The 27,149-nt window shown below is 37.5% G+C and overlaps 1 protein-coding gene across 1 annotated transcript; it reads right to left on the minus strand.

Annotated features, from left to right (window-relative positions):
- Nucleotides 1–178: 178 nt before the first annotated feature.
- LOC134532668 (ATPase family gene 2 protein homolog B-like) lies at nt 179–27,149 on the minus strand. The gene is given in 10 exon segments (XM_063369354.1): nt 179–2,241; nt 4,131–4,385; nt 4,952–5,064; nt 6,767–6,967; nt 8,644–8,668; nt 8,670–8,867; nt 21,066–21,254; nt 23,023–23,219; nt 24,820–25,000; nt 26,359–27,149. Coding segments are annotated over 10 exon segments (2,232 nt in total). The 5' UTR covers nt 27,091–27,149; the 3' UTR covers nt 179–2,100.

Here is a 27,149-nt window from a genome sequence, read left to right on the forward strand (position 1 = left end):
GTATGAGTAAATAACGATCAATCTTTAAATATGCCAAAAATACACATATTAATTGCATTGGCTCATTGGGATATTCCTAAACAGTTGTTCGAGGTGCTTTTGTAATTATTAATACTATACTGAAAAGGAGGGGGGGGGGGGGGGGGGGCACGAAATAGGAAATTTTAGTTTGGTTTAGTTAATTTAATTTTAGCAATTTTTTGTGCAACAAATTTGTCCAAAGATAGTGGACAAGTCACACTGTACAAATTAAATTTGCAAATAAATATTTATTTTAATCTTCCAATTTCTATAACAGAAACTGTTTCTACAGCAAGTGTAACTGATCAGCAATCTCCATGTCTAAATAAATAAGATAAAAACCACACTGAAAATTTGCATTTACATATGTATTTTTAAATATTTTATAGTACAAATATAAAATTGACGTACAAAAAGTTGTTAATTAAGAAATTTTGTGATGTTAGTCTGAAAAGCCATGTTTCTAGTAAATGTAAAGTCCAGGCTAGATTCGCAACAGCATGCGCATGGAACGCGCACACGGAAGTAGAAGTACACAAACAAATAGCAGTAGCTACATTGTAAAATAACATACAGAAAAACAGCATGTAAACAGTGCTCAGGCAGTTGTCGAACTTCTATTCTCCCTGCTGTGCACTGAATTACTGTGCGCAACCAATCAGGATACAATATGCCATAAACACCATATCAGTGGCACAGAGTAGCTAGCGATTGTTTTGATATGCACATTTCAAAGATAATATGTGAAACTTATTAAAATGTGGTATTTATTTTCCAGGCAAAGTTTTGTAGTTAACCATTCTTAGTTGTTCATAACTAAATGGCGAAATCAAAAGTTTAAATTGAGGTCAGCAACAAATTCATATAATAATGATTGACAAAATTCAAAATTTTCACAAATATAAAAGGAGGAAAATGTTATTTTTTGAACCACTGTCTCCTGTGCGAAAGTAGCGTCAAATTCTGTGCTGAGCTTGTGCATCTGTGCTCTTTTCATGTTTGTGTGCTTTAAGGCAGTTTGTTTTAAAGGTTACTGTGAAAGAAGGATTTTATTTTTGATGCGAAATTGGATTATACTTTAGTATTAGGCTGTTCGTTTGTATGTTATAAGTTGTATTATAATACCATAATATATTGTAGGGAATTAACAAATAAATTTTAAAAGGCTTTAAAAAAGTATTTAAATACTGGAAAACCCACTCAACTTAATTGCTTAGAATTAGGCATGGACTCAAATGCATGCTAATATTGTCAGTTCAGGTCAGACTCAGATATAACATTCAAAATTGACTTGACTTCATCAAGTTCAAGTAGGACATTGGGACAGCTCCTCATGTAACAAAGAGAAAAGTCTTATAATAAACCAATTACTAGGAAAAAAAATTCCTTGTTCTCTGTGTTAAATTTGTCACTCTTGAATTTCTGAAACAAGAGTTCTACAATGGGAAAGTCTTAAATTTCTCACCGTGGATTACGGCAAGCTCTCTTGTTCGCCTCACTCAAATGTAGTATATAATTAGTTAATTACATTAGCAAACAAGTGAAACACATGTATGCAACACTTTTCACAAAGTTGCTGAGGAATAATCAAATATAGAAAATACTTGTGACATCCGTATGTTACAGGTAGGCTACCTATCTAATTTGCTATAGTTAAATTGTTAGCTATCATAATGATGATGTTATTAAAATTAGGATTAATGAGCTGTTTAGTTTTTGTACATTGCATACTTGCCAACATCAATTATTATACAAATAGTACTTCTTACTTACCTTTTGTTACCATAGTAACACAGTAACAGATAGTACATCTACAAAATGTATCATACCAATAAGAGTTCTCAAGTAAAAAATATATATATATTCCTGGACAGTATTAAATCAGTAAAAAATTTATTATATACAGTATGTTACAGAAAATTAAACAAGAATAAATATATATAACACACAAAGTGAGCTACATCTAAGTTTCCATTTGCTATGATCCTATGTCCTATGCATAGTTACTTGTGATAACTCGAAGCAGTTATTCTTGCTTGTATTAGGCACTATTTTGTACAGCAGGAATACAGTGTAGTTTTATCGTCTCTTGTAACTGAGATACCAGTCAACTTGCTGTTGTGTTAGAGATGGTTTCAGTTCACCCAGAGCTTGCTGGAAGTGTTTGTGCTGAACTTGCTCAACGTGCATGCCTTCTGTGGTCATCGCACACAGCGCTGCCTGCAAAAATGGCACACACAATCTGGACATTAATTACATTAAAAAAAAGCAACGAAAGTGCGGCCTAAATTACAACAATGCTGACACCACAGCCGACTGCTTCTTACCCACCAGGTCACGAGAAGAATGGGGCATGTCATGAACCAGCGGGTTTAGTCACTGTACTTTTGTTTCCCATCACTGAGTCACTGCTCTTTCACAGAATCCAAAGCACGTACAGAAGATGAGCCACCTACAAGCCTTCATCTAACATGAGCCTTGCCCACAGGTTTTGTCGATGAAAATCACCTCTTGCCAAAACACATTAGGTACATTTTACAGTACCTGGAGACAAACATAATGGTCTAACTTTTGCAGTGTTTGGAGATTTTATGTATACGTTTTGAAAGCTCTACCAATTTCATTGTTTAAAATTTGAAAATTTGATAACCATTAAACTAAGTTGAGGTTTTGTTTTTTTAAAATGATTAGGTAGTTCTAGCCATAAAGACTGATGATGAGAAAATATTACTTTTGGACATGGTGACAAAAAATTTTATAAAGCAATATTCACATGAAAGAAAAAAAAAAAACTACAGTTGTACGAGGATAATACATTCTTAGGCAGAAATGTGAAATTTAGCATTTTCATCCATTAGGATTAGACCATTGAAATGTTTACGCACATCATATAAAATAAATTTTCTACAAATGGTACAAATATACAAGGCATAACAATTATACATATATGATAGAAATTGTACAAGACAATACTAATTTCTTAAGTACATATTACCAACATTATAACTTAGTGAAAAAATTACATAGGTAAAAGTTAAGTTACTTGATTCTCAGGAGCACTGATGTTAAACCACATTTTACTCATTTAGCAAACCGATTTTTCACCATACATTTCAGCATGCACCTTCAGGGCAGAAATTAGTTTTTTAAAAAGATAAAGTGAAAATAAATAAAGTGAGTTTGTTCAGTAAGTATTTAATTTTTTTAATGAAAATATGGGAAAGAAACAGTAATTTCCTACATAAAAAAAACTTACTCATTTGTACCCTGAGAAAACCCACTCACTGCAACATCCTCCAAATATTCCAAGTCACTTGAGAACAACTCAGGTTTGTGCCCACCAGTAATCAAACTCGTATTGCATTTGTGGGATCCATCATCGAGGCCTCTAAATGTACGGAGATTAGAGTTTGCTTGAATACACTTTGTTCCATACAAGGAAAGAGTTTTTTGACAAATGACAGCAATACCAGACTTTGACAACTGAAAATATTACCCCTAGAGCCCGGCACCAGGAAGGACCCGGTTGAGTTTCGGAATATTTTTTTTAATGTGTGCGTTTAATCCTGGTATTAAGTCAAAATTTCAAGTCTCTTGGTAATACAATCCATTGGAAACCTTACAAGTTATCTAATACGCATAGATCACTTTTAAAGTTACGGCCAGTAACAATAAGTACTTAAACTGCAACCTCCCCCCCTTCAAGCCATTAGTTTTTCTTTGTGGTCTTTTTTGTTGCCAACCTTTTACAAACACCATGCTGGAACTCAATGCAGCATAAGCAGGGGCGCAACAACAGGGGGGCGCAAACGTATTTTGCCCCCCCCCCCCCCCCCCCCTAGAAACCTTGAAGTGGGGGCAAACGGGGGCAAAGAAAGTGTTGTGTAATCAATTTTTAGATAATAAAACTGCTTAAATAGCACCATTTTCCACCTTGAAATAAAAATTTTCCCGGGGGAGGACCCCCGGACCCTCCACTTCAATAGGGGGGATAGATGATTCTTTATAAAAAGGTATATTGCCCCCCCCCCCCCTTTGGAAATGTAGTTGTTGCGCCCCTGAGCATAAGCGACAGTGACCGGTACGAGCGCCGTGCTTGTGTTGCTCACCTCCCTGCACAAGTTGGCGAGATCCGCGCCGGAAAACAGCTCCGTGCCACCGGCGACGTGCCGGAGGTCGACGTCCCCCGCGAGGGGCATGTTCCGCGAGCACACCCGCAGGATGTCCAGCCTCGACTCGGCGTCCGGGGGAGGCACGTAGATCAGGCGGTCGAACCTCCCCGGTCGCAGCAGAGCGTCGTCCAGCATGTTCGGTCGATTCGTGGCCGCTATCACCACCACTCCGGTGCCGACCGTCCCGCTCGTCTGTTGAGTGCACACGGTGGAAACAAGTACTCTGTGATTCCGTGGTTTTCCAAATGTTGAGGTTTTGAAAGTAATTTTGAATCCACCAGCGTTGTGCCACAAGGTGACTTAATTTTCTTATGTACATGATTTTAAAGCAGTCTTCTTGGTTGGCAATGCTTCAAATAAAGCATTATAAATTTCAGTTAAAAATATCCAACCAATATTTCAGCAATAAACAGCCGAATGTATATAAGAAAAAAGCAAAGCCAAATAGAACAATTATACAGGTTGGCTTTACTCAAGTTAAGGCTTTTGAAATGACGTATTTTATTGTTTAGAACATTTACTGCATCTGCCTCAACCTGAATAATACAACAACTATGTCTGTCATATATGATAATAAAAGCATTTTTGCTTAAAAAAAAAATTCATGAGGATTTTATATGTATCTTTGATAATGTAAACAGTCCACTGGCAACATATATTTATATAAATGAAAAAAAAAAAAAATTTTTTTTGTAGAAATAGTGCACCAGTAGTAAAATGTAAAAAAAAAAAAAGTCGTTCACAAAACTTAACCTCACCATTTTATGTACTTCCATCTTGATTCCAACTCCATCCATCTCTGTTAGCAGGGCTGACAACACTTGAAGCTGCACACCTTTTTCTCTATTGCTGCGACTGCCAACTAATGCATCTATAAAAACAACATAGGTAGTGATAAAACTGTAAAACTCGGGGGGGGGGGGGGGGGGGGGGAACCCCTTGCACGAGGCACCCAGTAAAAACAATGAGTGACAAATTTTATAGATCAAACTCAGCAAGTACACAACCTGCAGGCATACTGGTTTGAAGAAAAATGAAGGGTACCACATCAAAATGTCATTTTGAAACATTTTTGTTTTTATTGAAGTAAAAATTTATTTTAAAATTTATTTGGATAAATTTAGAGCAGTTAAAAGTGTGTCTGCGTTCTCTTACTTTGAACTTTTACTTATTATATAAAACTAAAACCACACAAAATACCTAATAGCAATCAATAATGAACAATATTTTTCTGTGGCACCTTTATAATAAAGAAAATAAGTTATCTTTAATTATATTCTACAAGCCAGATGATGTCAATGCCCGTACACCTTTATTTCTTAATACTTTGCTCTTTAACTCCATATTGTGACAGTTTGTACTTGAATGTAGGCTGAGAACGTAAAATAGGTGTTTTTTTTAATCTTATTGCAATCCATAAAATGAATAAAGCTAGAGCTCATAATGGTCATACCTATTATTTACTGTGGGTGTACCTGAAACAGTTAGATGCAACCATTTTAAGGATATAAAATACATTAGGTTCATAAAATAATGTCCCAGTAATAATAATGAGTTGGTTCAAGGTTACAATTAAAGAGTAACTTAAACAGTTTGAGATAAGTGCATGTGCAAATACTGCTTTGATATAGAGAGTGAACCTATAAACCTATAAAGGATGGAGCACCTCCCCAATGGAATCTCTTTGTACGAGAGTGGTTGAACATCGAAGTCCCTGACCGTTGGATTGGTGGTAATGGTTGTGATCACAGAGCTCTTTATCGCTGGCCTCCACGTTCATCTGACATAACGCCATACTATTTTTTTTTTCCCCTTTAGGTCTTTATGAAAGGTCTTGTATATGTTCCGCCACTACCTAATGATTTGCCAGAGTTGAGACACAGAATTGAAGAGGCTAATGCTTCCATTACTACGGACGTGTTAACCAAAGTGTGGGAAGAATTGGACTTTAGGTTGTATGTGTGCCGTACAACTAAAGGTGCACATACTGAACATTTGTAAAAAAAACCTTGGTTAGTTTACCTTCAATTTGATGTATGATTTGTTTTAGATAGTCTAAATTAAACTGTTATAATCAGGGCCGGATTTAGGGGAGGGCAACCGGGACGAAAGCCCCGGGGCCTCCACAAATCCTTTGATATTCTTTTTTCACTGTTTTACCTTTACCTACAGTACTTTGTACATACATGATTATATTGTTAAATATCAACAGAAATATTCATTAACACTAAAATTTAATTTCATATAATTCTTGTCTCCGATTATATTTATGTATGTTTTTTTAAATACTAAGAGAATCTACTTGATTTCACAATAGATTATTTATTGGAAAACTCAACTGAAAAAAATTGTTCATTTTATTTGGGAAATAATTTGGGGCCAGGGGGCCTCCGCTCCTCTGTTGCCCCGAGGCCTCCAGACATCTAAATCCGGCCCTGGTTATAATCTAACATTGAAACTGGGCCATTCTTTTATGGACACAGTATAGTTTTAAACGGATCTTTCCCGCTGCGAGAGTCACTCGAAGAACAGGGTTCTGCAGTGCGATTCTCGTAGCGTAGGTAGTTAGGTACCTATCTCATCGATGAACAAGATGGTCGGAGCCCCGTGGCGGGCCCGGCTGAACAGCTCGACGATGCTCCGCTCGGCGTCGCCGACGTAGGGGGAGTACAGCTCCGCTGCGGAGACGGAGAGGAAGGTCGTGTTGGCGGCCGTGGCCAGCGCGCGGACCACGGTCGTCTTGGCGCAGCCCGGAGGTCCGTACAGCAGCACACCTGCGCTAACTCTTTGTCAGTGGGCCGACGGCACGGCGTGACCTTCCTTTGAGCACCACCTGTACTTCACGCAGTATTCAAGCGAACAGCACGGTCCAGCAACACTCTTGTTTCCAACTGCTACACGGCATCTCACTCTCAGTTCGTAGTACATGGTGCGCTCTGGTGCCAGGCCAGTGTGTTACTGCTCGGTGACACAGATACATTGTGTTTCACTAATCACACTTAAAATTTTATCTTTGAATGCCATAGTATATTATATAAAGATTTAACTTTTTAAAATCATAATATTTTTCAACTTCTTAAGACTATAAAATAGTGTCTATTCACAGTATCATTACAATTGTAGTGATTCTGAAAACACAAATTCAAAACTAATGCCAATTATTTCAAACTAGCTAATGCTCTGCATGCATTGCAATGCCTCACTCAATTTTTTTTTTTTTTGTAATTTCTTTGAAGTATGTACACATACACAAAGCATCTCTCTATCTATCTCACTATGTAGTATGTATATCTCTACAGATCTCGCTCTCTCTCTATACATATACATATGCCTATCTTCTGTTAGTCAAAAATCGTCATTAGAAAAAGAGTGATTTAAATTTACTATAAAAAATTTAGATAGAAAAAGTTTGTGTACAATTCTAGGGTACTGATTCATCAGTGCACAATAATTTCAGTCCTGCTACATAAACATGAATGATTTGACGATCATGACTACGGAAAGCCCCTTTTAGACAGAAATAAACATATGCAAACAACACTGTGAAAAAAATTATCACAGGCATCGTAAGTCAAGAAGTGGAGAAATGTTTTGTGAAGAGACTTTAAATAAAATACCTATCATAAGATAAAGTGCACAAGTAAAAAAAGATTAAAATTTCGTTAAATGGAAAAAACAAAGTTAGTAATAGACAATGCAATACCAACATGCCTATTTCACGATCCTGGAGCCTCGATTTCAATCAATGAGCAAGTACAAAGGTACTTGGTTTGCAGTGTACGCACAATAAGTTATGGCTTATTTATAGAGCCATGTATGTTTCGCAATAAAGATTTTCAGACAAGCTGAACATTAAAAATTTGTTGTATTGTCTGTATTTCGTGGATGGCCGGGTTTATTTCAGGTGCACGCATACTGTCAGCACGACAATCACAGCCATCCAGCACAGAAGCAAAAGCATCCTGAATGGCCTGGCCAAATAGGGCTATGGTAGGTAATGGAACATCGGCCTTATGTGATGAGACAGAGCGACGCTGGCGCTCTCTAGGAAAAAACCACAGAAACAAAGTCGACGGTATCCAAGATGGCGGCCTCCAGTAGAACAGAAAAAAAATCGATATGGCAACCGTGATGAAAATTTCATCATGAGTGAGTGGGGCACTCGATTTAAAGTTGGTAGATCCAATATGGCCGTCGGGGTCAAGGTCAAGCTCAATCTCAAAGGTCACGGTCATCCAAAATGGCCGCCGTGACGTCACAATCCAAGATGGCGGTAAGCCCCTCTGGCTCCTACTGCGAGCGCCTGTCCCCGGACATACTATTATATACTACCGCCAATTAAAAGGAAACAATCGCTAGTGCAGGCATTCCTTATTGCAGTATAATGAATGTTCAGATTTCCCCCCCCCCCCTACTTATTAAACATCCACCTGATTTAGACTGAAATCACCTTTGGGGTGAGGTATTCCCAGGCGGGGAAAACGCCTCGGGATGCAGCAGAGGCCACTCGACGGAGACCTGCAGCGCCTTCTTGACGTCGCCCATCCCCCCGATGTCCGACAGCGCCACGGGCCGAGTGGTCACCACCCCGAGGCCGCTCCTCAGGGAGGACGGCCGGATACTGGCCACCGCCGCCTGGAAGCTCTGCTCCCACCGGAGGTCCGGAGCGCTGCCCTGCGTGCCCAGCGAGGCTTCCGTGCACTGGCGGCCATCACGGTGCAGTGACTTACAGCTCTGACTCTGGCCTGGTGTTTCGCCCCACGGCAGGAAGGCTTTTAAAACTTTGTGTAGTATAACCAGTGCAGTAACCTCAGTCTCTGTATATAGCCAAAGCTCTAACGCCCTTCCCGGTTGCGTATGCGGCGTATCCACATCCATGCCCATGGGGGCCCCAGGGCGGTAGGGCCTATCGGCTAAGAGCGCTGGGTCAAAAAATAAAAGGGGGGAAACCCCTGCACGGCATAATCATAAAACCAGGGCAGTCAAGAGAAACTGAAGGCCCTTCTCCATTACTTAATGTACAATTTTTCAAACCCCAAATAAAAAAAAAAACTAAATACCAAACATTACAATGGCCATAACTGTATAGGTGACCTGTGCATATAGCATATTTTAAAGGTTTCCAATGGATTTTATTGGCAACAGACTTGTAATTTTTATACTTTTATCAGGGTAAATACACACATTAAAAAGGTTTTTTTAATCTTAACAGCCCCCCTCTCCCCCTACTTGCCTATCCTCTTGATGGCCTGTCTCTAACATGTAGCCAGTTGGAAAAAGTGTGTCATTCTATTTTTAAGTCAAATTTTTGAGCATTTGTTGACAAGAATGACAGGTAGTTGGTTATTATTATAATAATAATAATTATTATTATTATTATTATTATCATTATCATTATTATTATCATCATTATTATTATTTCCAGATTAGCTAGTATTCTACGAACTAGATTACTTTCCCGACATTTTCAGTTTAACAGTCTGAATAGTCCTTAGTCATTTTTTAAATACATAATAATAATAAAAAAAACCTGGTTAATGGTTGGTTACAGTAGATTTTTGGGGGAAAAAAAAAACTTTATTTTATTTAAGGTAATGATTTGTGTGGAATGACAGCTTAATGCTTCACATAAATCTGGTTAGAAAAAAGTGCACTTAATCATGAGTTTTAATCAGCACAGATATACATGTGATTTGCAGAAATAGAGACTATCACAGTTCTGCAAAACCTCAAACTCATTACATAAATAATTTAATACAGAAGCAAATGACAAGGCACAGAAGCTTGGTAGGGAGAGCTATATGCACAGCATACAACCTTTTTTGACTCTTGATTAGGATAAACTATGATTGACGGGAAATAAAAGTGCAATATGTATGTATGCTTGTAAACTGTAAAACAGTGGTGCTGCCTAAGCGAACTGAAGTTTTCACAAAAGAGAAATCCTTCACTAAAGCACATAGCACTCAGTTTAGTCATTAATGATCTCTTTTCTAGGGATAAACACTTAATATAACATTGTCTGTTTCGTTATCAAACCTTGTAATTTTAAAATGGAGACAAAATCCTGTATCTCAAACTTTTCTACTAGGTATGTACTTAAAACAATATGCATACCTCGTAACTCTTTAGTTTCAGTTTTCATTGTAACTATTAACAGGCAAGATTAGCACACACTTATGACATTTTGCTATAAATAATACTTAAAGGTACCTTTTACATAAAAATCCAAACTAAAATTCCAATTAAACATTATTAATTTAGGATTTACTCCAAAGAAGTTTTCGAAAATTGTAATTGTTTTTCATAGATAAAATGTCTCTTTCATTTAAGAGCAGAAATAATTTCTTAAGTAATTTCAAGCAATAAACTAAAAACTGACAAATAAAGTGGAAATAAAAAGTTTACTAATCAGGCAGAGAACATACAGTTTTTTTTAAATGATGAACATGCATTGCAAGCATAAATAATTCATACCCGATTCGTATATAAATTTAATAGCCTCAAGGAGTCTGATAATGAACAGCATTAAATAGCAACTGCACTTGCCTATACAAGTTTTGTTTCAAGGTTTAGTGTTAACGTATATTTTTTGGATAGTGAAACAGCCTGAACAGGTGTTTTGACGTACATATTTAGGTATGAAAAATTCTAAACAAGTAATTTTAAGTGGTATAGGGATGTGTTGCAACCCTTCTTTATCTTTAATATTCCTGAATAAAATTATCAGTTTTAAAGTCCCTTAGAGGCGCGTTACCGACGAGAGATTGCATGCCAGTTAGAAGTCTGCCGTGTAGAGGCTGTGGGGCGAGTCTGTGTCGTCCTCAGTGCTTTAAGAACTCATGCATCCAGACAAGTGGCTCCCTTAACTGTAATTAAAAACACAAATTATTTACCCTGAGCTGGCTTTGAGCTTTAATTTATTTCATCTGGGTCTGAAATATCAATTACACTTTTTTCTCCAATGCACAAGAAGATAAAGGGGATTGGTGCACCAGCGTCGTATTAAAAAAAACAATATATTTGTTAATGATTCAGCTACTAGAGAAGATTTGAACCATTCTGGTGTAAAATTATTTTTTAAATTTTTTTATTTTAATTAAGTTATTGCTGATTTTCGGGATTTTTTTAAATTCAAGCTTTATTAATAAACTATAAAGAATTCAGTGGTAAAACTTTCGCAGATAAATTTTCAGACACGGGAGATATGACTGTGACCATTATTTTATCTGTAATTATTATTAATTTAACGTATTTACAATTTGAATTTTAATAAATGAGCTGCTACGAAATTGCGTGATATTCATTTGCGAATTTAATAACATTCGCGTTTTCATTTGTAATTCAAACGCCAATATATCTGTCGGCTGAATGATTGACTTTATTTTAGTCTTTAGCTTATTGCAGTCGGACCTAAAGTAAAAACGTAGCTGTAGAAGTTTGAGCAGCGTGCAAGCTCGGATACGAGAAATTATGGAGCGCGCTGGACAGTAGTGACACCTTGCGACAGTTTCCCGAACTGTTTGCAGCCAGTGTTTTCTCTCGTTCCCACCCTGCCTCAGCTGTCTGCTGTTTACGAAGGGGAGACGGGATTTCGCGCGAAACTGATATGAAGGTCAACGTACTCATTTTCAGTAGATAAGAGAACGTGTTTGGTCTAGCTCGGCGTATAATTGAATGGTTATTCTCTGTTATTATTTAACACAGTGATTTAGCTAGATGTTTTTTGTTGTAAGCGTGAGATTTATTCAGGAATAAAATGCCGAAGAAACCTCCACCAAGCATAGTACACAAAAGAACAAAACTATCGAAAGCCATTAGAGGGCTTAGAAAAAAGAATAAAGAAAGATAAGAGATTATTTTATTATAGCTTTTTTACCATACATTTATTTTTCAGAGTTGCGTATGTACAACGCGATGGACGCGATGCGACAACATAAAGATGTGTAAAATTGTAAACATGCTTTTTTTTTCTAGCAATGCGTGAACCATTCATAAACTATACTCAACATGTATCCGTATGATTACGTTTGAATTTTTTTTATGACAGGCATCAATGTTAACAAGTTTATTAAGCCACAATATACTTTTTTTCAGAAAAATAAGTGTAGCAGAAAACACTCAACATAGTCTCACACAAAATCAGTTTACATGAATGCAGTTTTAAGAAGTAAGCTACGTAAATAATAGTTAAACATTATTTAATATATGCTGGTAACGTTTCCAAAGTATCAGCTTCGCCTTCATTCACGAACAATATTCGTGGCCTTATTTATTTATTTTGCTGGCGTTTCGTTGGTGACTGTTAGGACTGCAAAATTAGTAAACATTTTTCACCCTATCCTGAGTTAAATCTAAGTGTGCGCGGTTAGATGAGTACCAGATGTGTATCATGCTTACGCCTTTACACTCTACTCAGGGGTGCCCACAAGGGGGGGTAACGACGCAGACTGCGTCATTAAAATTTCAGGGGGGGGGGGGGGGGGGTGGTTAAAAGACGAGAAAAATGTATATATTATTTACATAATTATAGCTTCTAATGTGAAAATACGATTCTGGTGCTTTGATAAATGAAAGGGATCTTGTAAATCAAATTGGCAACCCCGCACTTTCCTCAACAAAAGCAGTTTGGCATCTGTCGGTTCAGGATGGAAATATTACCTGATATTACCAAAATTATTATTAGAAAATCAGTTTTAATTAATGCAAAATGTGATAAAATATAATACTAAAAAAGTATAATATTATAAAATAATTGAGTAAATCATTTAGAACATGGCATAAAAAAATTCGGGGGGGGGGGGGGCATAATTAGTTTAGGGGGGGGGGGGTGAGTCATAGTGTTTGGGGGGGGGGGGGCACCTCTGCTCTACTCATGCGGGTATTAACCATGCGCGTAAGGGCGTGTTGCCAATGACCTGTACGATAGTCAATCCTCTACGGACTCGAAAAATGTCACCTGCTCATTGGCTACTTGACTTGTGACAACTGTTTGTTATAATGCCTGTGATTCATCGTTGATTTTGTTGAGGAGTTTTCAGGGATTCAGAGCCTCCCATTTAACTGTGGCCGAATTGAAGAAGCAGTACAAATGTTACATGCTTGAATTCATAGCGAATGGAAACCACAAATATTTACTGATGTAGTGGTTGGTAAAAAAAAATATTATTCGTATCGCGTCCATCGCTTCGCGCCATGGTGGCTCCTATATTATATGGATTTACAAAATATAACGATTCATTTACGACACTTAAGATAAGGTGTGTAGGATTTTAAGAATTCACTTGAATTAATATTTAAGAACATATTTCAGGATAACTTGTGAAGACGCTTGTACAGACGGCACCGGTTGTGATGACTCATTGTTAGGGACACCTGTATTTCGAGAATACATTTCGTGTCAAGGTATTTCACAAAATACTGTAGCTTTTCTCTTGTGGTTATTGGCTGAGGTCGGTGAGAGGTGTCGTCCCGCTCTTGACGAGGCCAATGAGAATGTGGTCACAGTACTGCTGCACCCTCACAATTTGCCTTTACTCTTATAAAAAGCTACAGTATTTTGTGAAATACCTTGACACGAAATGTATTCGCAAAATACAGGTGTCCCTACTCATTGTTACCAGAGCAGTGGCCATCTCGTGTACTCGAAGTGGCATGCGAAACCTCAACACAACTCGAAAATCAGTGAGTGTTACATTGAAATGTGTCCGCTACAAATGTTCAGGAATTATAATTTTTAAATCGAGTAGAAATATTCCTGCAATTAGCATTAGGTATATTTTAATAGACATTGAAAGCGAATCATTAAGAGGCCGTGTCACAAATTTGCGCTCCTATCTATATCAATGTTATTTTAAAAGGCAGTTTTTCTCAAAGTCTATAAGAGGTAGGGGCCGGAAATTTTGCCTACTGAAAGTATACAATACATTTAACATAACCGCTTTTTTCAAATTTAGTTATCATATCATATATTATTTCTGTGATGAAAATAATATTATCAATATTTTGATTTGTCCAGATACATTGAAATTTTGCTTATATTTATAATTATTTAGCAAAAACTGAAAACGCCATTGAAATGTATTGCACATTACCTTCCGATCAGTGTCTTCATGATCATGATGGGTTTATAAACCTGGGTGTAATCAAGTCTTTAACAATTACATGACAACATTTATACTTAATAATTTGGAGATATGCCTTTTCTATCCTCAGCCCCTGAGCTTTTACTATCTGGTCTGGCGACGGACCTGACACTCTTCAACCACCCCAGGGGTCTCCAATTGCACATCTTATCAAAAAAAAAAAAAGCTGTTCGTTCATTTGTTTTTGTGTTCGAGCGAAGGTTTACTTCTCCATAAGTGCCACAGACTTCACACATTTATGCCAAGGGAATATTCCGCTGATGTGACGCTATACGAATGTATTATTCGCGACCATACAACTTTTTTGTTTGTCATCGGGAAAATGACGCCGCAGTTTGATTTTTTGTGGTGATATAAAATAAATTTTCTTGCTAGGGAATGTTCATTTTGAATTGAGCATTTTTAAATGTCAGCGTAGAATATGCTTATCTGCCCATTTTGTTTCTTTCCATAATAATGAGTAAAGTTAACATTGTCATAGACATTTTATTATATTCGTTTGCCGTCCAAGTACAAATGTCACACTATATCGCACGTAATTCTATTTTTTACTAATTTGTTAGTTGTCATTTTATTTAAGTTATAAATAACAGTAATAAAAATTATTACTTAATAGTCCAGAATAGAGATTGAGTTATTATTCATTTAATAGGAGTTTAAAATATGGTACTACATACATATTTATATTATCTTGTTGTCTTCTTTGTAACTTTACTGGAAGAATGGCATTTGGTATGTATGTTAACTCACAATGAAAATACTTCAGAAGTACTCAATTAACAGTGAACAACCTAGGGCCTATACTAATTTCATTATGTTCATGAAATATAATTGATATTACTAATAATGAACTGTATGTGTTTTGCGTAGAGATATCGTACGAACTGTATGTGGTACAGACCAACATTAGCTAAGACTCTGTAAATAAGTAATTTCAGTTAATGTGTAGAGAATATTAAAAGTTAGAAATAATGATATATATATAAAACAATTCAGAGTAATCAGCATAAAAATAGAAGTTGTTTTTACGTAGCGCCTACTGGAATGTATATTTTGTGTTGAATTATGTGGTATGATTAGTATTCTCTTATTGTAAGATGTGTTTTGTTAAAATCTTATAAAACATCACTTACTGTTGAAGGATTTTCATTTTTTTTGTGATGATCTTACTTAAACAAGTTTTAATTATATTACACATGTATATTTTAAAAGCATTTTAATGTATACTTATAGAATTGTAATAGGCTTTATACGGACTCTCACGATGCATGTGAGCATCTATAATTAATAGAGACCGGAAAAATTCGCGGATTCATTCGGCGATAGGCTAGAAGTCAAATACATATACCTTTTAGATGATTTTGCTATTGGCTTACTGTTCATCTGGACGAATCTCAACCAATTATAAAACACCAACCAAAGAAGGATCGAATCACAGACAAACAAGCTGAGACGACTAACAAGTCAGCAGCAAATGAACTGCCGTTATTTGCCCGAGTGTACAGGGGAATGTGCAGTCTATCCTGAAGGCCGTCGAAACCGCGAATTTTTCCGGTCCCTAATCTACATCAATATTATGGCCGTTTCACAAGATCAAATATTTATTGAATTCAATCTGTTGCATTCATTGTACATGATTCTCGATATGTACATTGAATTCAATACAAATTGAAGATGTTACTCAACTAAGCTTATTCTTATTAACTTATAAGTATTTTGTTTGTTCAGTACATAAAAGTAAAAGATTCGTTATTATTTAAATAATGAGCATCTTTAAGCAATAACGTTTTCAAAATATTTACATAAACATAATGGAATATATTTTTTAAATACTTTATATCTACGATCACATCAACGGCAGTATTATGTAATCAATGAGGTAATGAAATATCCTGAAAGGATATTTTCTTCTCTGTAAAGTAAATTTGTAATGCAGCCCTCTTAATGTTAGTCTTGTGAGTTATTTCGTCTTCTAATATGCTACAGCAATGTATAAAATTAAGTTTTGTTAGTGTTTTAGTATGTTCGTATTCATAAAGGTAGGCTACATATCGTATTAAGATAAATAGTAATATTTGTAAATTTAAATTCTTTGAAACAACGTCGATAAGAGGTTCACCTACCTCTGTTAAACTGTATGATGGTGCATTGTAAAAAATTAGGTAGTCTGACTTAAGTGAGATTGTATTTAGATTGTGTGTGATGCATATGCAATATCTAAGCATATGCATTTATGTTATTATCCTTTTAAAACGTTACATGATGAATTTCGTATACTTTTTAATGTCAACTCTCATTATTTTTCACGGACTATTACATCCAGATAAAGAATAATTACCACATGTTTGAAGATTAATTGTATTCCGATACGTTTAAAGTATTAAAATTTTTAGTTTTAGTTTTAGATACGACTCATACTACATTTGTTAAAGTGAGGTTTCTTGATTCTGAATCCCTGCATCTGCAATTTCCTAGTGAGCCGCCGGTCAGATTGTCATCCTCTCAGATTGTCGAGGAACCAGATACATTTTTCGTCGAGTAAACTCGAGCTGTCAACCTTCCCACTAATCCTGTGATAAGGGTATAGTAGCTTTATCACGCGCTGCGGCTACAGTTCCTTCGGTTGAAAAAGCCACTAAATCTCACTGTTAAAAGAGAGAACTTCTAGAGCAGAATATTGGAAATAAACATTTACTGACACGGCCTCTTAAGTAGCTTCAAAATCCAAATACCGGAATACAGATAGTCTGTAACAATACAGACCTCACCGACTAGATATGGTCCAGATTGTTAATACTAACACATTTGAAAAAAAACTGACTAGTTAATGAATATGTTGAAATTTTGTAAACCTGTTACTTAAGATGATTAGTGATGTAATAATGTCTCTTGGAAACTACATAAGATTTTAACTGCTTTTATTTCTCCATAAATTCGCAAATCACCATGGCGGCCAATTTACGATCACGATTTAGTTCTTAAATTTTAAATTAGTTTATTTGTTGAGAGCCTGGTACAATGTATCTGACCACTAAAGCGATCCGAGCCGCGTAGTGTATACTACTGCGAGGTTGCAGAAGTAGGCTCGGGTCGGGACGAATTTCGCTGTGAAGAAACAAAGGTTTTTAATACATAGAAAATTATCCCAAAGCCGAAATTTGTACAGTAGTAGAATGAACATTTCTTAGTAACACGTCAAAAGTGTAAGTACTGCCGCAAACCTTGTGTGTCACACCGAAAACGAGTAGTTAAGTCCAAAATTAAATTTTTTTGCAACGATCCACAATAATGGATATTGCAAATGCAGTTTATGGAGTAGACCTCAGTATGGAACCCAAAATAATCTAGAAACATTGCCCTATCTGAGGATAGTGATAAAAAGCACAAAGTTTAACATGTTTCTATGAAATAGACCTTTTAAATCATTAAAGTTAACGAATTCACTTTCATTCAATTTTAAGGAAATATAAATACATCTTACATAAACTTAAAGAGCCCAACGTGGAAATCGCTTAAAGTAATCGTTCTTGCATATTTATTCATCTTTAAATTGGTATATTTTTTAAGTGTCTCATACAATTAGTCTGACCACTAAAGCGATCCGAGCCGCGTAGTGTATACTACTGCGAGGTTGTCGAAGTAGGTTCGGGTCGAGACGAATTTCGCTGTTAAGAAACAAAAATTTTTAATACATGGAAAATTATCCCAAAGGAAAATTTTTGTACAGTAGTAGAATGAACATTTCTTAGTAACACGTCAAAAGTTTACCGATGAAACCTTGTGATCACACCAATAAATGAGCAGTTGAGTCCTTAATGATAATTTCTACAATGATCCACAAAAATGTTTCGTAAATTTAATAACTTTAATACTTTTTTAAGTCGGTTCTCATTATGGCACCAAAGTAATATAAAATAATGCCCTACATGGTAACTGTGATAAACACCTCAAAGTTAAAACGTCCTATTATTAAATTGGTAATTTTAATCATAAAAGGTAAGAAAAAAAATATATTTTTTAATAGAAATTTGACTACATGTTACATAAATATGTTGAGCGTAACGTCAAAATCACTTCATAAATATTGTCTGTGTTTTTTTTTTTTTAAGTTTTAAATGTGTATATTTTGAGTGTCTGGTACAATAGTCTGATCACTGATGTATTTCAAGCTGCGTAGTGTGTGGTGCAGCAGTGTTAAAGTCGCTCGTGCTGGGACGTTTTTTGCTCCAGAAAACTAAGGTTTTTAATGTATGGTAATTCCAGACTGAATTTTACTCTGAAAGAATAAAAGTTTCCTAACTGCAAGTGATTTTTGCTGCAAACGTAGATAAAAATCTTCCAGGATGCAATTTGCTTAGGTAAAAATGTTAGTATGATCGACTCTTTAATTTCTAAATTATAAATAACAACAATAGAACTTCCCGGAAAGTTGTGATAAACTGACGATATTGCGCGAGTAGCAGACCCGTACGTGACTACAGAGAAAGGCTATTTTCCTTGACCGTTAGGATTTCTGGGACGAACACCCTCTCACAGCTGGGGTCATAAAATACGGTCAAACTCTTGCAAAACATCCACCACCGCTCTTTGCCACTAGCAATTCAACGAAGTAAGCTAGGCGCAGCACTCCAATGAATTAACTTAGAAAAAAAATTACTAAATATGTAATTCTATCAATACATTTTACAACACAACTTATGTATTATTTATTTTCTGGAAAAAAATAATATTATCATCCGAATTATGTTATAAAAGTGACAAAACTCAATAAGCACATTAACGGTGTATCGTTTTCTTCAATTGTTATATAGTAAAATAATTTCATACAATTAAATATATATATATATATTATAATATAGGCTACATTAAAATTTTGCACAGTTCTGATCTAAAATAATATAATGTATTAGAAATAAAAAATAATTATATTTTTTGGTATTAAAATAATTTTTAATAATAAAATTTTTGTAACAAAATACGAACACACATATACAAAACCAGAGGTCCTCTAGAATTTTGATTTACAAGTTCCAAGCAGAAATTGTTTATTGTTAATTTTATTGTATCAAAAATCATTCATATATAAAAAAAATATATGTATATCTCAATAGATGTAACATGAATACACCCTATCATATGCATTAAATATATTTTAAGTAATCCCTAAATAATACCAAGTTTATTGAGTGTCGCAGTACGCAGCATGTTTCAAAGCCCGCCGGCCGTGAAAGATCAGTACGGCCGCAGTACACTGCAACGCTCGGGCAGCTTTAATGAGGCAACTAATTATGCTAGACTCTTTATAAATATGCTATATTAAAGCTAAAAGTATAATTAAAAACATTTATTTAGACATTTTTTCGCATTGGGCTCTTCAAATCGGTGTAAATCGTATTTTTATCTGGGTGGCAAAGATAAAAAAAAAATATGTCGTGAATTAATCGCTTTATATCATATATATTAAAAATTTAAATTTTTTCTAACATTAATGGGTGTATTAAAGTTTCTAGATTATTTTGGTAAGTTTACGGACAGTCTAAATTAAAAACTGTATAAATGGGTAGCATTTTAATGGACTGATGCAAGTTGCTGTCACCTAGGACTTAAATGCAAATTTTCGGTGATAACGCACAAGATCTACAGCGGTAAACTTTCGGTATGTTATTAAGCATAGTCAACTCTACCACAGTACAAAAATTCAGCTTTGGACAAATTTTTCACAGGTTGTCTTGGTTTCCTGGAGTAACATGAAAGTCTACGCGGGGAAGGGCGGCTACCTGATCCGAGAATGAAGGATAGGGCGAGATGGGAAGCGAAGATAAGAGCTGGTTGGGTGTCCGTGTTGGAGAGAGAGAGAGAGAGAGAGAGAGAGAAAGAGAGAAAGGCGATATTGTGGAAGACCTTCGAAAGATTCCCGCTAGATGGCAGGCCTCAGAGCTGCAACATTCGACAACCTCCCCTCACAGAAGCTCTCTCGCCACTAACTTGCCAAATCTCACCCGCTAGCTTATATACGTGCTGGCTGGCCATACAGTAGTAATAAACAAGCATTTATGAAACACTTAAGCTCATTTCCAACAAATTCTGACGAATGACTGTTTTTTGTCCTGCACCAATCCCCTTAAGGTTTATTGGTCCGGGGGCTGGTAAAATGTTAAGGGACGGCACTCAGTCCTGAACACACTAGGGAAATGCAACCATTTTGGGAAATTCCCAACCCAGCCGGGAATCGAATCAGACACCCTTGACTCCCCAGCCAGAATCTTAAACAATTGAGCCAACATTAGCCATGACTTAAAATGTAATCTGCCTAATAGATAACAGAGGTGTAAAAATTACCTAAGCATGCAAACACATGAGAATAGTTTAATTTATTTAGAACTACGTGTAGCTTACAAGCTTGACCTGAGGTTAGCGGTGGGTTCAGGGGCAAGGGGCAGGGGGATAGGGGGAATAAATCCTCCCTCCACCCCCCTGAAGTAAGAAGGATAAAAATGTGCAAATACCAGTGAAAGCAGTGTGTTATTTTGGGAAATGCAATGTGAGCTGTTAACAAACCTGCAGTTTTAACTATGCACGTATTTCAGCATATTAATGGCAATAGAAATGTTCTTTTTTATATACACAAGTTCAAATTTTTAATTCAACCTTTCCCTCCTCATTAAAAAAATATTCGTGAACCCGCCATCGTTGGAGGTTCTGCGGTTCAAGGCACGAGCTACGGAACCTTGGTCTTGTGTTTCCGGAGGACGTGGTGGCACAGCAGGGCCAGGTCGGCGCCCACGTATCCCGGCGTGATGCGTGCCACGCGGCTGCACAGCGCCGCCACGTCGGCGGGCGTCCAGAGCCGCGCCGGCTCCAGCAGTGCGCCCAGGATCTCGCAGCGCTCCGGTTCCGTCGGCACCCCGATGTAGATCTGCACGCACCAGCATCGCGCTTCACGTTGCGGGCGTGACAGCACCAAACACGGTCACGACCAACACGAGCGGTCGCCCGTTTGTAACTCTGTCCTGCTTGTTAGCCAGACTCCGAGGGTTAATAACATAAGTAACAATCAGGCCTGTGTGAAGTGACTTAGCGAATAAATCTGCTTTTTAATATTTTATTTGACTTCGCCAGGAAATTTGCATTTCATTTTATTTGAAGGTTCGAACGTGAAGCGAAGCTTCTTATTTGTTGCGAAGCTTTAAAACACTGGAAGCTAGAGAATTGCTGCTCTTCAGTTATAAACTCCAAATTTTTTTAATTTTGAAACTGTTCTTTTTGATTTCACAAGTGCAGATGATCTTAACACAAATAAAGAGGTGTTTAGGGTGGTGTGATCAGCCACATTAATACTAGGAAACGTATTTACTGCTATTTTTACATTTGCCACAATTTTTACAGTTTTCTGAAGGTACATTTGACATTTAAATCACTGTTAAACATTCACTGTTAAACATTCCCTACTGTATAATTCACAGAAACATTTGTACACGACATGCAAATTATGAAACGTTAAGATCAAGGAGTTTATAGCTTTTATAGGGTTCGCCCCTACACTGCGTATGCACGCTACAATTGGCAAGGAAAGGAAGACACATTCTGGGGGGAGGGAAGGGGAAGACACACTCCGACAAGGAGGAGTGGGCGGAAGGGGTAACGACAAATGACAGGAGGCTAGACGTTGCGTGGGCAGATCAAATAATGGAGAAACCACTGCATCGTCATTGATGTTTTTATTGTTGACTTGGAGTTGTGGTTTATGATATGGCCAAATAAATGTTAGCATGTGTCGTTGGGAATTTCTTGTCTTATAGTTTCTTTAGTAAGTGTAGAGGCATAATGCTGTCATATTGAGACAATGCAACAAATATTACCATCGGGCCCCGCACGCTGGCATCCGCCATGTGTCGTTAGCGTGGTTCCGGTTACCATCCGACATGAACACACAGCTTCTCCTCGCTTTCTCAGACCTTCCGTTCAGTGATTCAATCTATTATGTCTGAGCAGGTAGGCATTTTTTTTAACCTGTAGGTAGCTTCAAGAACAATATTAATAAATAAACGAGTGTGTTATTGGTTGGAAAAAAATACACGTTTTTTTAACAAAAAAAAAAGACCACAGAAATCTCCTGGTTTAAAGAACAAAAAAACGCAAAATGTTGTCTCTAGTGATGATGAGAAAAGTTTGGAAAAAAAAAATCAACATTTCGTGTGAGACCCCATTTCAATGGTGTTTCCGTCAGTGGCGGTTGCCCTTGACGTCACAACATGCTTTGCAACGCCTCTATCGATGTTATTTTGATAATTTGTTTAAGGTAGATGCGCAAACGAAATAGAGATGTCTAAGCTAATCGAAGCAGTGAAGGTTGAACTTGAGAAATTATCTGAGCAAATATCAGCGCAGTTATCTGGTGAGAAGCTTAGTGAGAAAGAACAAGAGCGCAAATTAGAAGAAGAGAAAGGAGCAACAAACGATAGAGAGCGCCGAGAGGCTGCCGCGACAGATTATACCAATCAACTGTTTGCCGATGTATTAGAACAAGATTGCAAATTACAAGAAGAGAAAAGAGCAATAAACGATAGAGAGCGCCGGGAGGCTGCCGCAACAGATTATACCACTCAACTGTTTGCCGATGTATTAAAACAAGATCGCAAATACATCTCTCCATGTACATATGTATCTGCTTGTGCAGTGCGCACCTCGGAGTGGAGGCGGCCCGGGCGCAGCAGCGCGGGGTCCAGGGCCTGCGGGCGGCTGGTGGTGGCGACCACCGCCAGGCCGGGCGTCGCCCCCACGCCCTCCAGCAGCGCCAGGAGCCGGGCGCCGGTCCTTCTGAGGGCCCCCGCCCTCCGGGGACACGCCAGGTCCACCTCATCCAGCAGCAGCACGCAGGCGCCTGCCGCAAACCCCCGACTCAGCCCGCGCACCGAGACTGAACTCCACAGTTATCTTTGAAAGATTTGTGCAGTGGGAGTGCGTGACTTGATGCAGGCTTTTGGACATACGCCATTGCTTAGCACGTGTGTGTCTGCAGAGGAAAACTAAAAAAAAAAAAAAAAAAAAATTGCTGTTGTTGGGATTTAACGCCACACAATACTCCACAACAGGAATATGGTCAACAAACAAAGAAAAAAAAAAGAAAATTGGACTAACAGAACGAAAAAATCCCCCCACAAATGATGACAGCACAAAAATACTGAACCCAAAAAATTAAGCACAACAGTTGAAACGAGACAAAAACACAGCAAAACGAAAAGATGAAACAAACACAACAGTTTTCTAAAAACAGAAACAAGTCATGTTTCGGGAACTGCTATCTGCTCCCGTCTTCAGGCAGAGACGCACATGGTACGGAAACACAGGTGGACTCAATTTTTTTCATGTTTTTGTCTCGTTTCAACTGTTGTGCTGAATTTTTTGGGTTCTGTATTTTTGTGCTGTCATCATTTGTGGGGGAAATCTTGACAACAGCAATTTTTTGCTTAATTTGTGTTTTTTGTCATTTGTGTTTTTTTTTTTGTAGTTTTCTTCTACAGACATACATGTGCTAAGCAATGGCATATGTCCAAAAGCCTACATCAAGTGAACTCAATAGGCCAGCCTAGTCAGGGGAGTTGGTTGTGTTGGCAAAGCGGGATGATGAGTGCGACACTCGCTGGTGCTTCTAGTGTGGTACTGCCTCCAAGTGCAAGGCTCTGAACCAGAGTGCAGTCTTCTCATCATGTGGCAACCAATAACACTATATGTGGACAGAAATGTACATAGAGATGTAATGCAACTCCCTTGAGTGCGTACAAGAATCTGTACCGTGTGTTTCATGCCTAAAATGTATTCTAGGAACAAGTGTTTTAGCCACTACCGTTCTTACAAAAAAACGGTTTAAAAACGACATGCATAAACAGAACTACTCATCCACCCTCAGTGCATCACTTGGATATCTTGGGAAGCTCTCTGCACACCTTACATGTGCCCAGGTAGGCGGGGGGGCCTCAAGTCTCATTGAAATCAAGGTCATTACAAACGATGAAAGCCTCGCCGAGGAATGAAACCTGGATCGCCAAAATGGCTGAACATGAAAAACTAGAGAGCTACACAGCTAGGGTCGCGACACCGATGCCCCGCTGCGTGCACTCCCCAGGGAAGGCTAACCCTCGAAGGCGCTCGCCGCCGCCGATCCATCATATTGCCATCCGGGGCAGTTAGTGTGTGTGCGAGACCAGAAACCCAAGTTTCTACAACTCGCTTAGTGCATTGTAAATCAGGTGCACCCCACACTTTTGTTAGAATCACCTGGATCGACGGGCGGGGTACACGTGTCTTGTTGGGATAGAGTTAGGCACACAGGCCTGTGTGTGCGCGCTGGTAGGTTGTGTAATGCTATATAAATTACGTGTACACACCTAATTCAGCGGGGGAGTGAAGCTCCCCACCAGCTAGATCGGCTAGCTGGAGTGATGTAGTGTAAGGCGCTCGCAACAGCGCGGAAGCACGCTCACCGCTCTCCTCCGCCAGGTCCACGGCCTCCTGGAACACCTCCCCCAGGTGGCGCTCCGCGTCGCCAGGCGCCGGGCCGAGCAGCTGTGCCCCCTCCACCGCCACCAGGGCCGCCCAGCAGTCCGCGGCCACCTTGCGGACCAGCGACGTCTTGCCGCAGCCCGGGGGCCCCGCCACCAGCACCTGCCCTCATTCGCGACACTTTCCCGCACCACCGCACCATTCGGGTCACTCACTTTCTTAGCACCCGACAGACTCAGTTGATGAGCAGCGGCTCTCCCAATATAGGGCTTGTCTACATGGTTACGAAATCTATGAAATACATGTAGGTATGCGATTACATACACTATTTCTAATATATATACAATATGTACATTAGCTAGCATTAAAGTTATATTACAAATTTCTAATAATGGATATTATGTTCAACAATTAAAATAAGTATTAATGAGCAGATGGATCATCAGATTATAGATCAATCACAAACTTTAAGAATCAAAATATGCAAATTAGTTACGTAAGTAGTTTAATAATCCTGATTTAATGTTATTCATTACTCTGTTTTTTGTTTTACTCCGTAGTTACTTTCAGGTTGTAATCTTCTCTATAATTGATTATTAACATGTGTAATTTATTTTGCATTTCCAATTAATGTATCTGCCTGTGTGTTTTGTCTTTTGTCTCTTTTGTGTTGTCCTTTTGAACATGTTTTATCTTTGTAAATTTGTTGTGCTTGCTCCTTGAGTCTTGTATTAAATAAATTTACTATGTGTTACTCTAAAAAAATTTGGGCACACAACGGAAGGAAATAGAATATTTAAGCTTCAGAAGAACAGAAATTTGACTTCTTTCATTTTTGAAACTATCATCATCCTGTAGAAACTTATTCAAAGATCTCCACATTAGGTATACCTTTTTACTGCCAATATTTTATTAAACTATTGATTTCAATGAAAGATAATGTCCTCCACAAAACAAAGGTGACTTACAAACACAACAGCGGGCCTCTCACGACACCAGCCAATATGTCAAATACTGTAACTATGTGGGCATCTGCCTGTACAATAGTTACCACATGTTAAAAATATACAAGAATAAAACTTTTTTTTTTGCAATAGAGTTGCAAAAACTAGCACAAAAATTGCTTTGCTATTATATCAAAGATATTGAGAAATTTATGAAAATAAAAAGAAATACAATAAAGTTTGTAAGATGAATTAACCAAAGTATAAATTTATGCTATATTAAGCTTTGTATTATGGTTGTTTAGAATATCCTAGTGCACTATTTGTTTATTTTGTTAATTGTTTTAAGTTTTGCATATTCAATATTATGATTTTAAGTATAATGTAATTTTATATTTTGTGTTCCTTATTGTATTTAAAGTTTCATAATAAGTTATATCTAACTACTGAAATTGCACAAAGTTGCTAATTAGGTACCTTTTAATACTTTAATAAGTAAATTTTCCTTGCACTTGAGAAAATCATTCTCCAGTCCTACTGAAAAACATCAGTTACGAGTTTGACAGATGTACGTACCTGCTGGCATGGTTTCAGATTAACTCCCTGCAACAAATGTCCATATCTCGAATGATATGTAACAATTTCTTTTAAAGCTTCATACGGACGATTTAAACCTCCGAGAGACAAGGGACGAACATTCTGAAGCTGGTCAAACCACTTCCTGCTTATCACTTTCGTAACTGTAACCTTAGTCGCTCCCACAACCCGTCCAATCTTGTCACTATCACCAGTATTATGTACAATTATACTATGAATACCTATTCTTGCTTCTGGAATTAAACTGCCCAAAGAAACAACACAGTCATTAGTAATCATAAACATTTTAAGAATATTTTTCACAATGTTCGATAAAGTTTTTAAATCAAGATTCCATTTTTTTGCATCTTTTGCAGATTCAAAAACTACAGACGAATCTAACTTCTTGACACAGACTTCTTGTGAATTCTCCACAAATTTTACTTTCTTTTGACTGCCAATTGATTGCAGTTCAATGAGTCTTTCTGGAAGACCATATAGAGTTTTCCCCAAGCCTCGAAATGCTAATACACTTGAATCGACCTGGCAATATTCGTCAGGCAAATCACACCTTGGATAAAATCTACACACACACTTGGCATGTTCTGAGAAATGCAGAAATGCATATCTACTATGACTTAATTTACAAAAACTTTGTGTGGATAGCAAACATTTTTGTAGTGAAAACACATCGTTATCCAACTGAATAACATTCAACTCAACACTCTGCATTGTAATGCAACCTGCAAAATAAACATAAACACATTATCCACGTGGTGACAGCAGCAGCA

The sequence above is a fragment of the Bacillus rossius genome, chromosome 6 (assembly GCF_032445375.1).
Source record: "Bacillus rossius redtenbacheri isolate Brsri chromosome 6, Brsri_v3, whole genome shotgun sequence".
NCBI lineage: Eukaryota > Metazoa > Arthropoda > Insecta > Phasmatodea > Bacillidae > Bacillus > Bacillus rossius.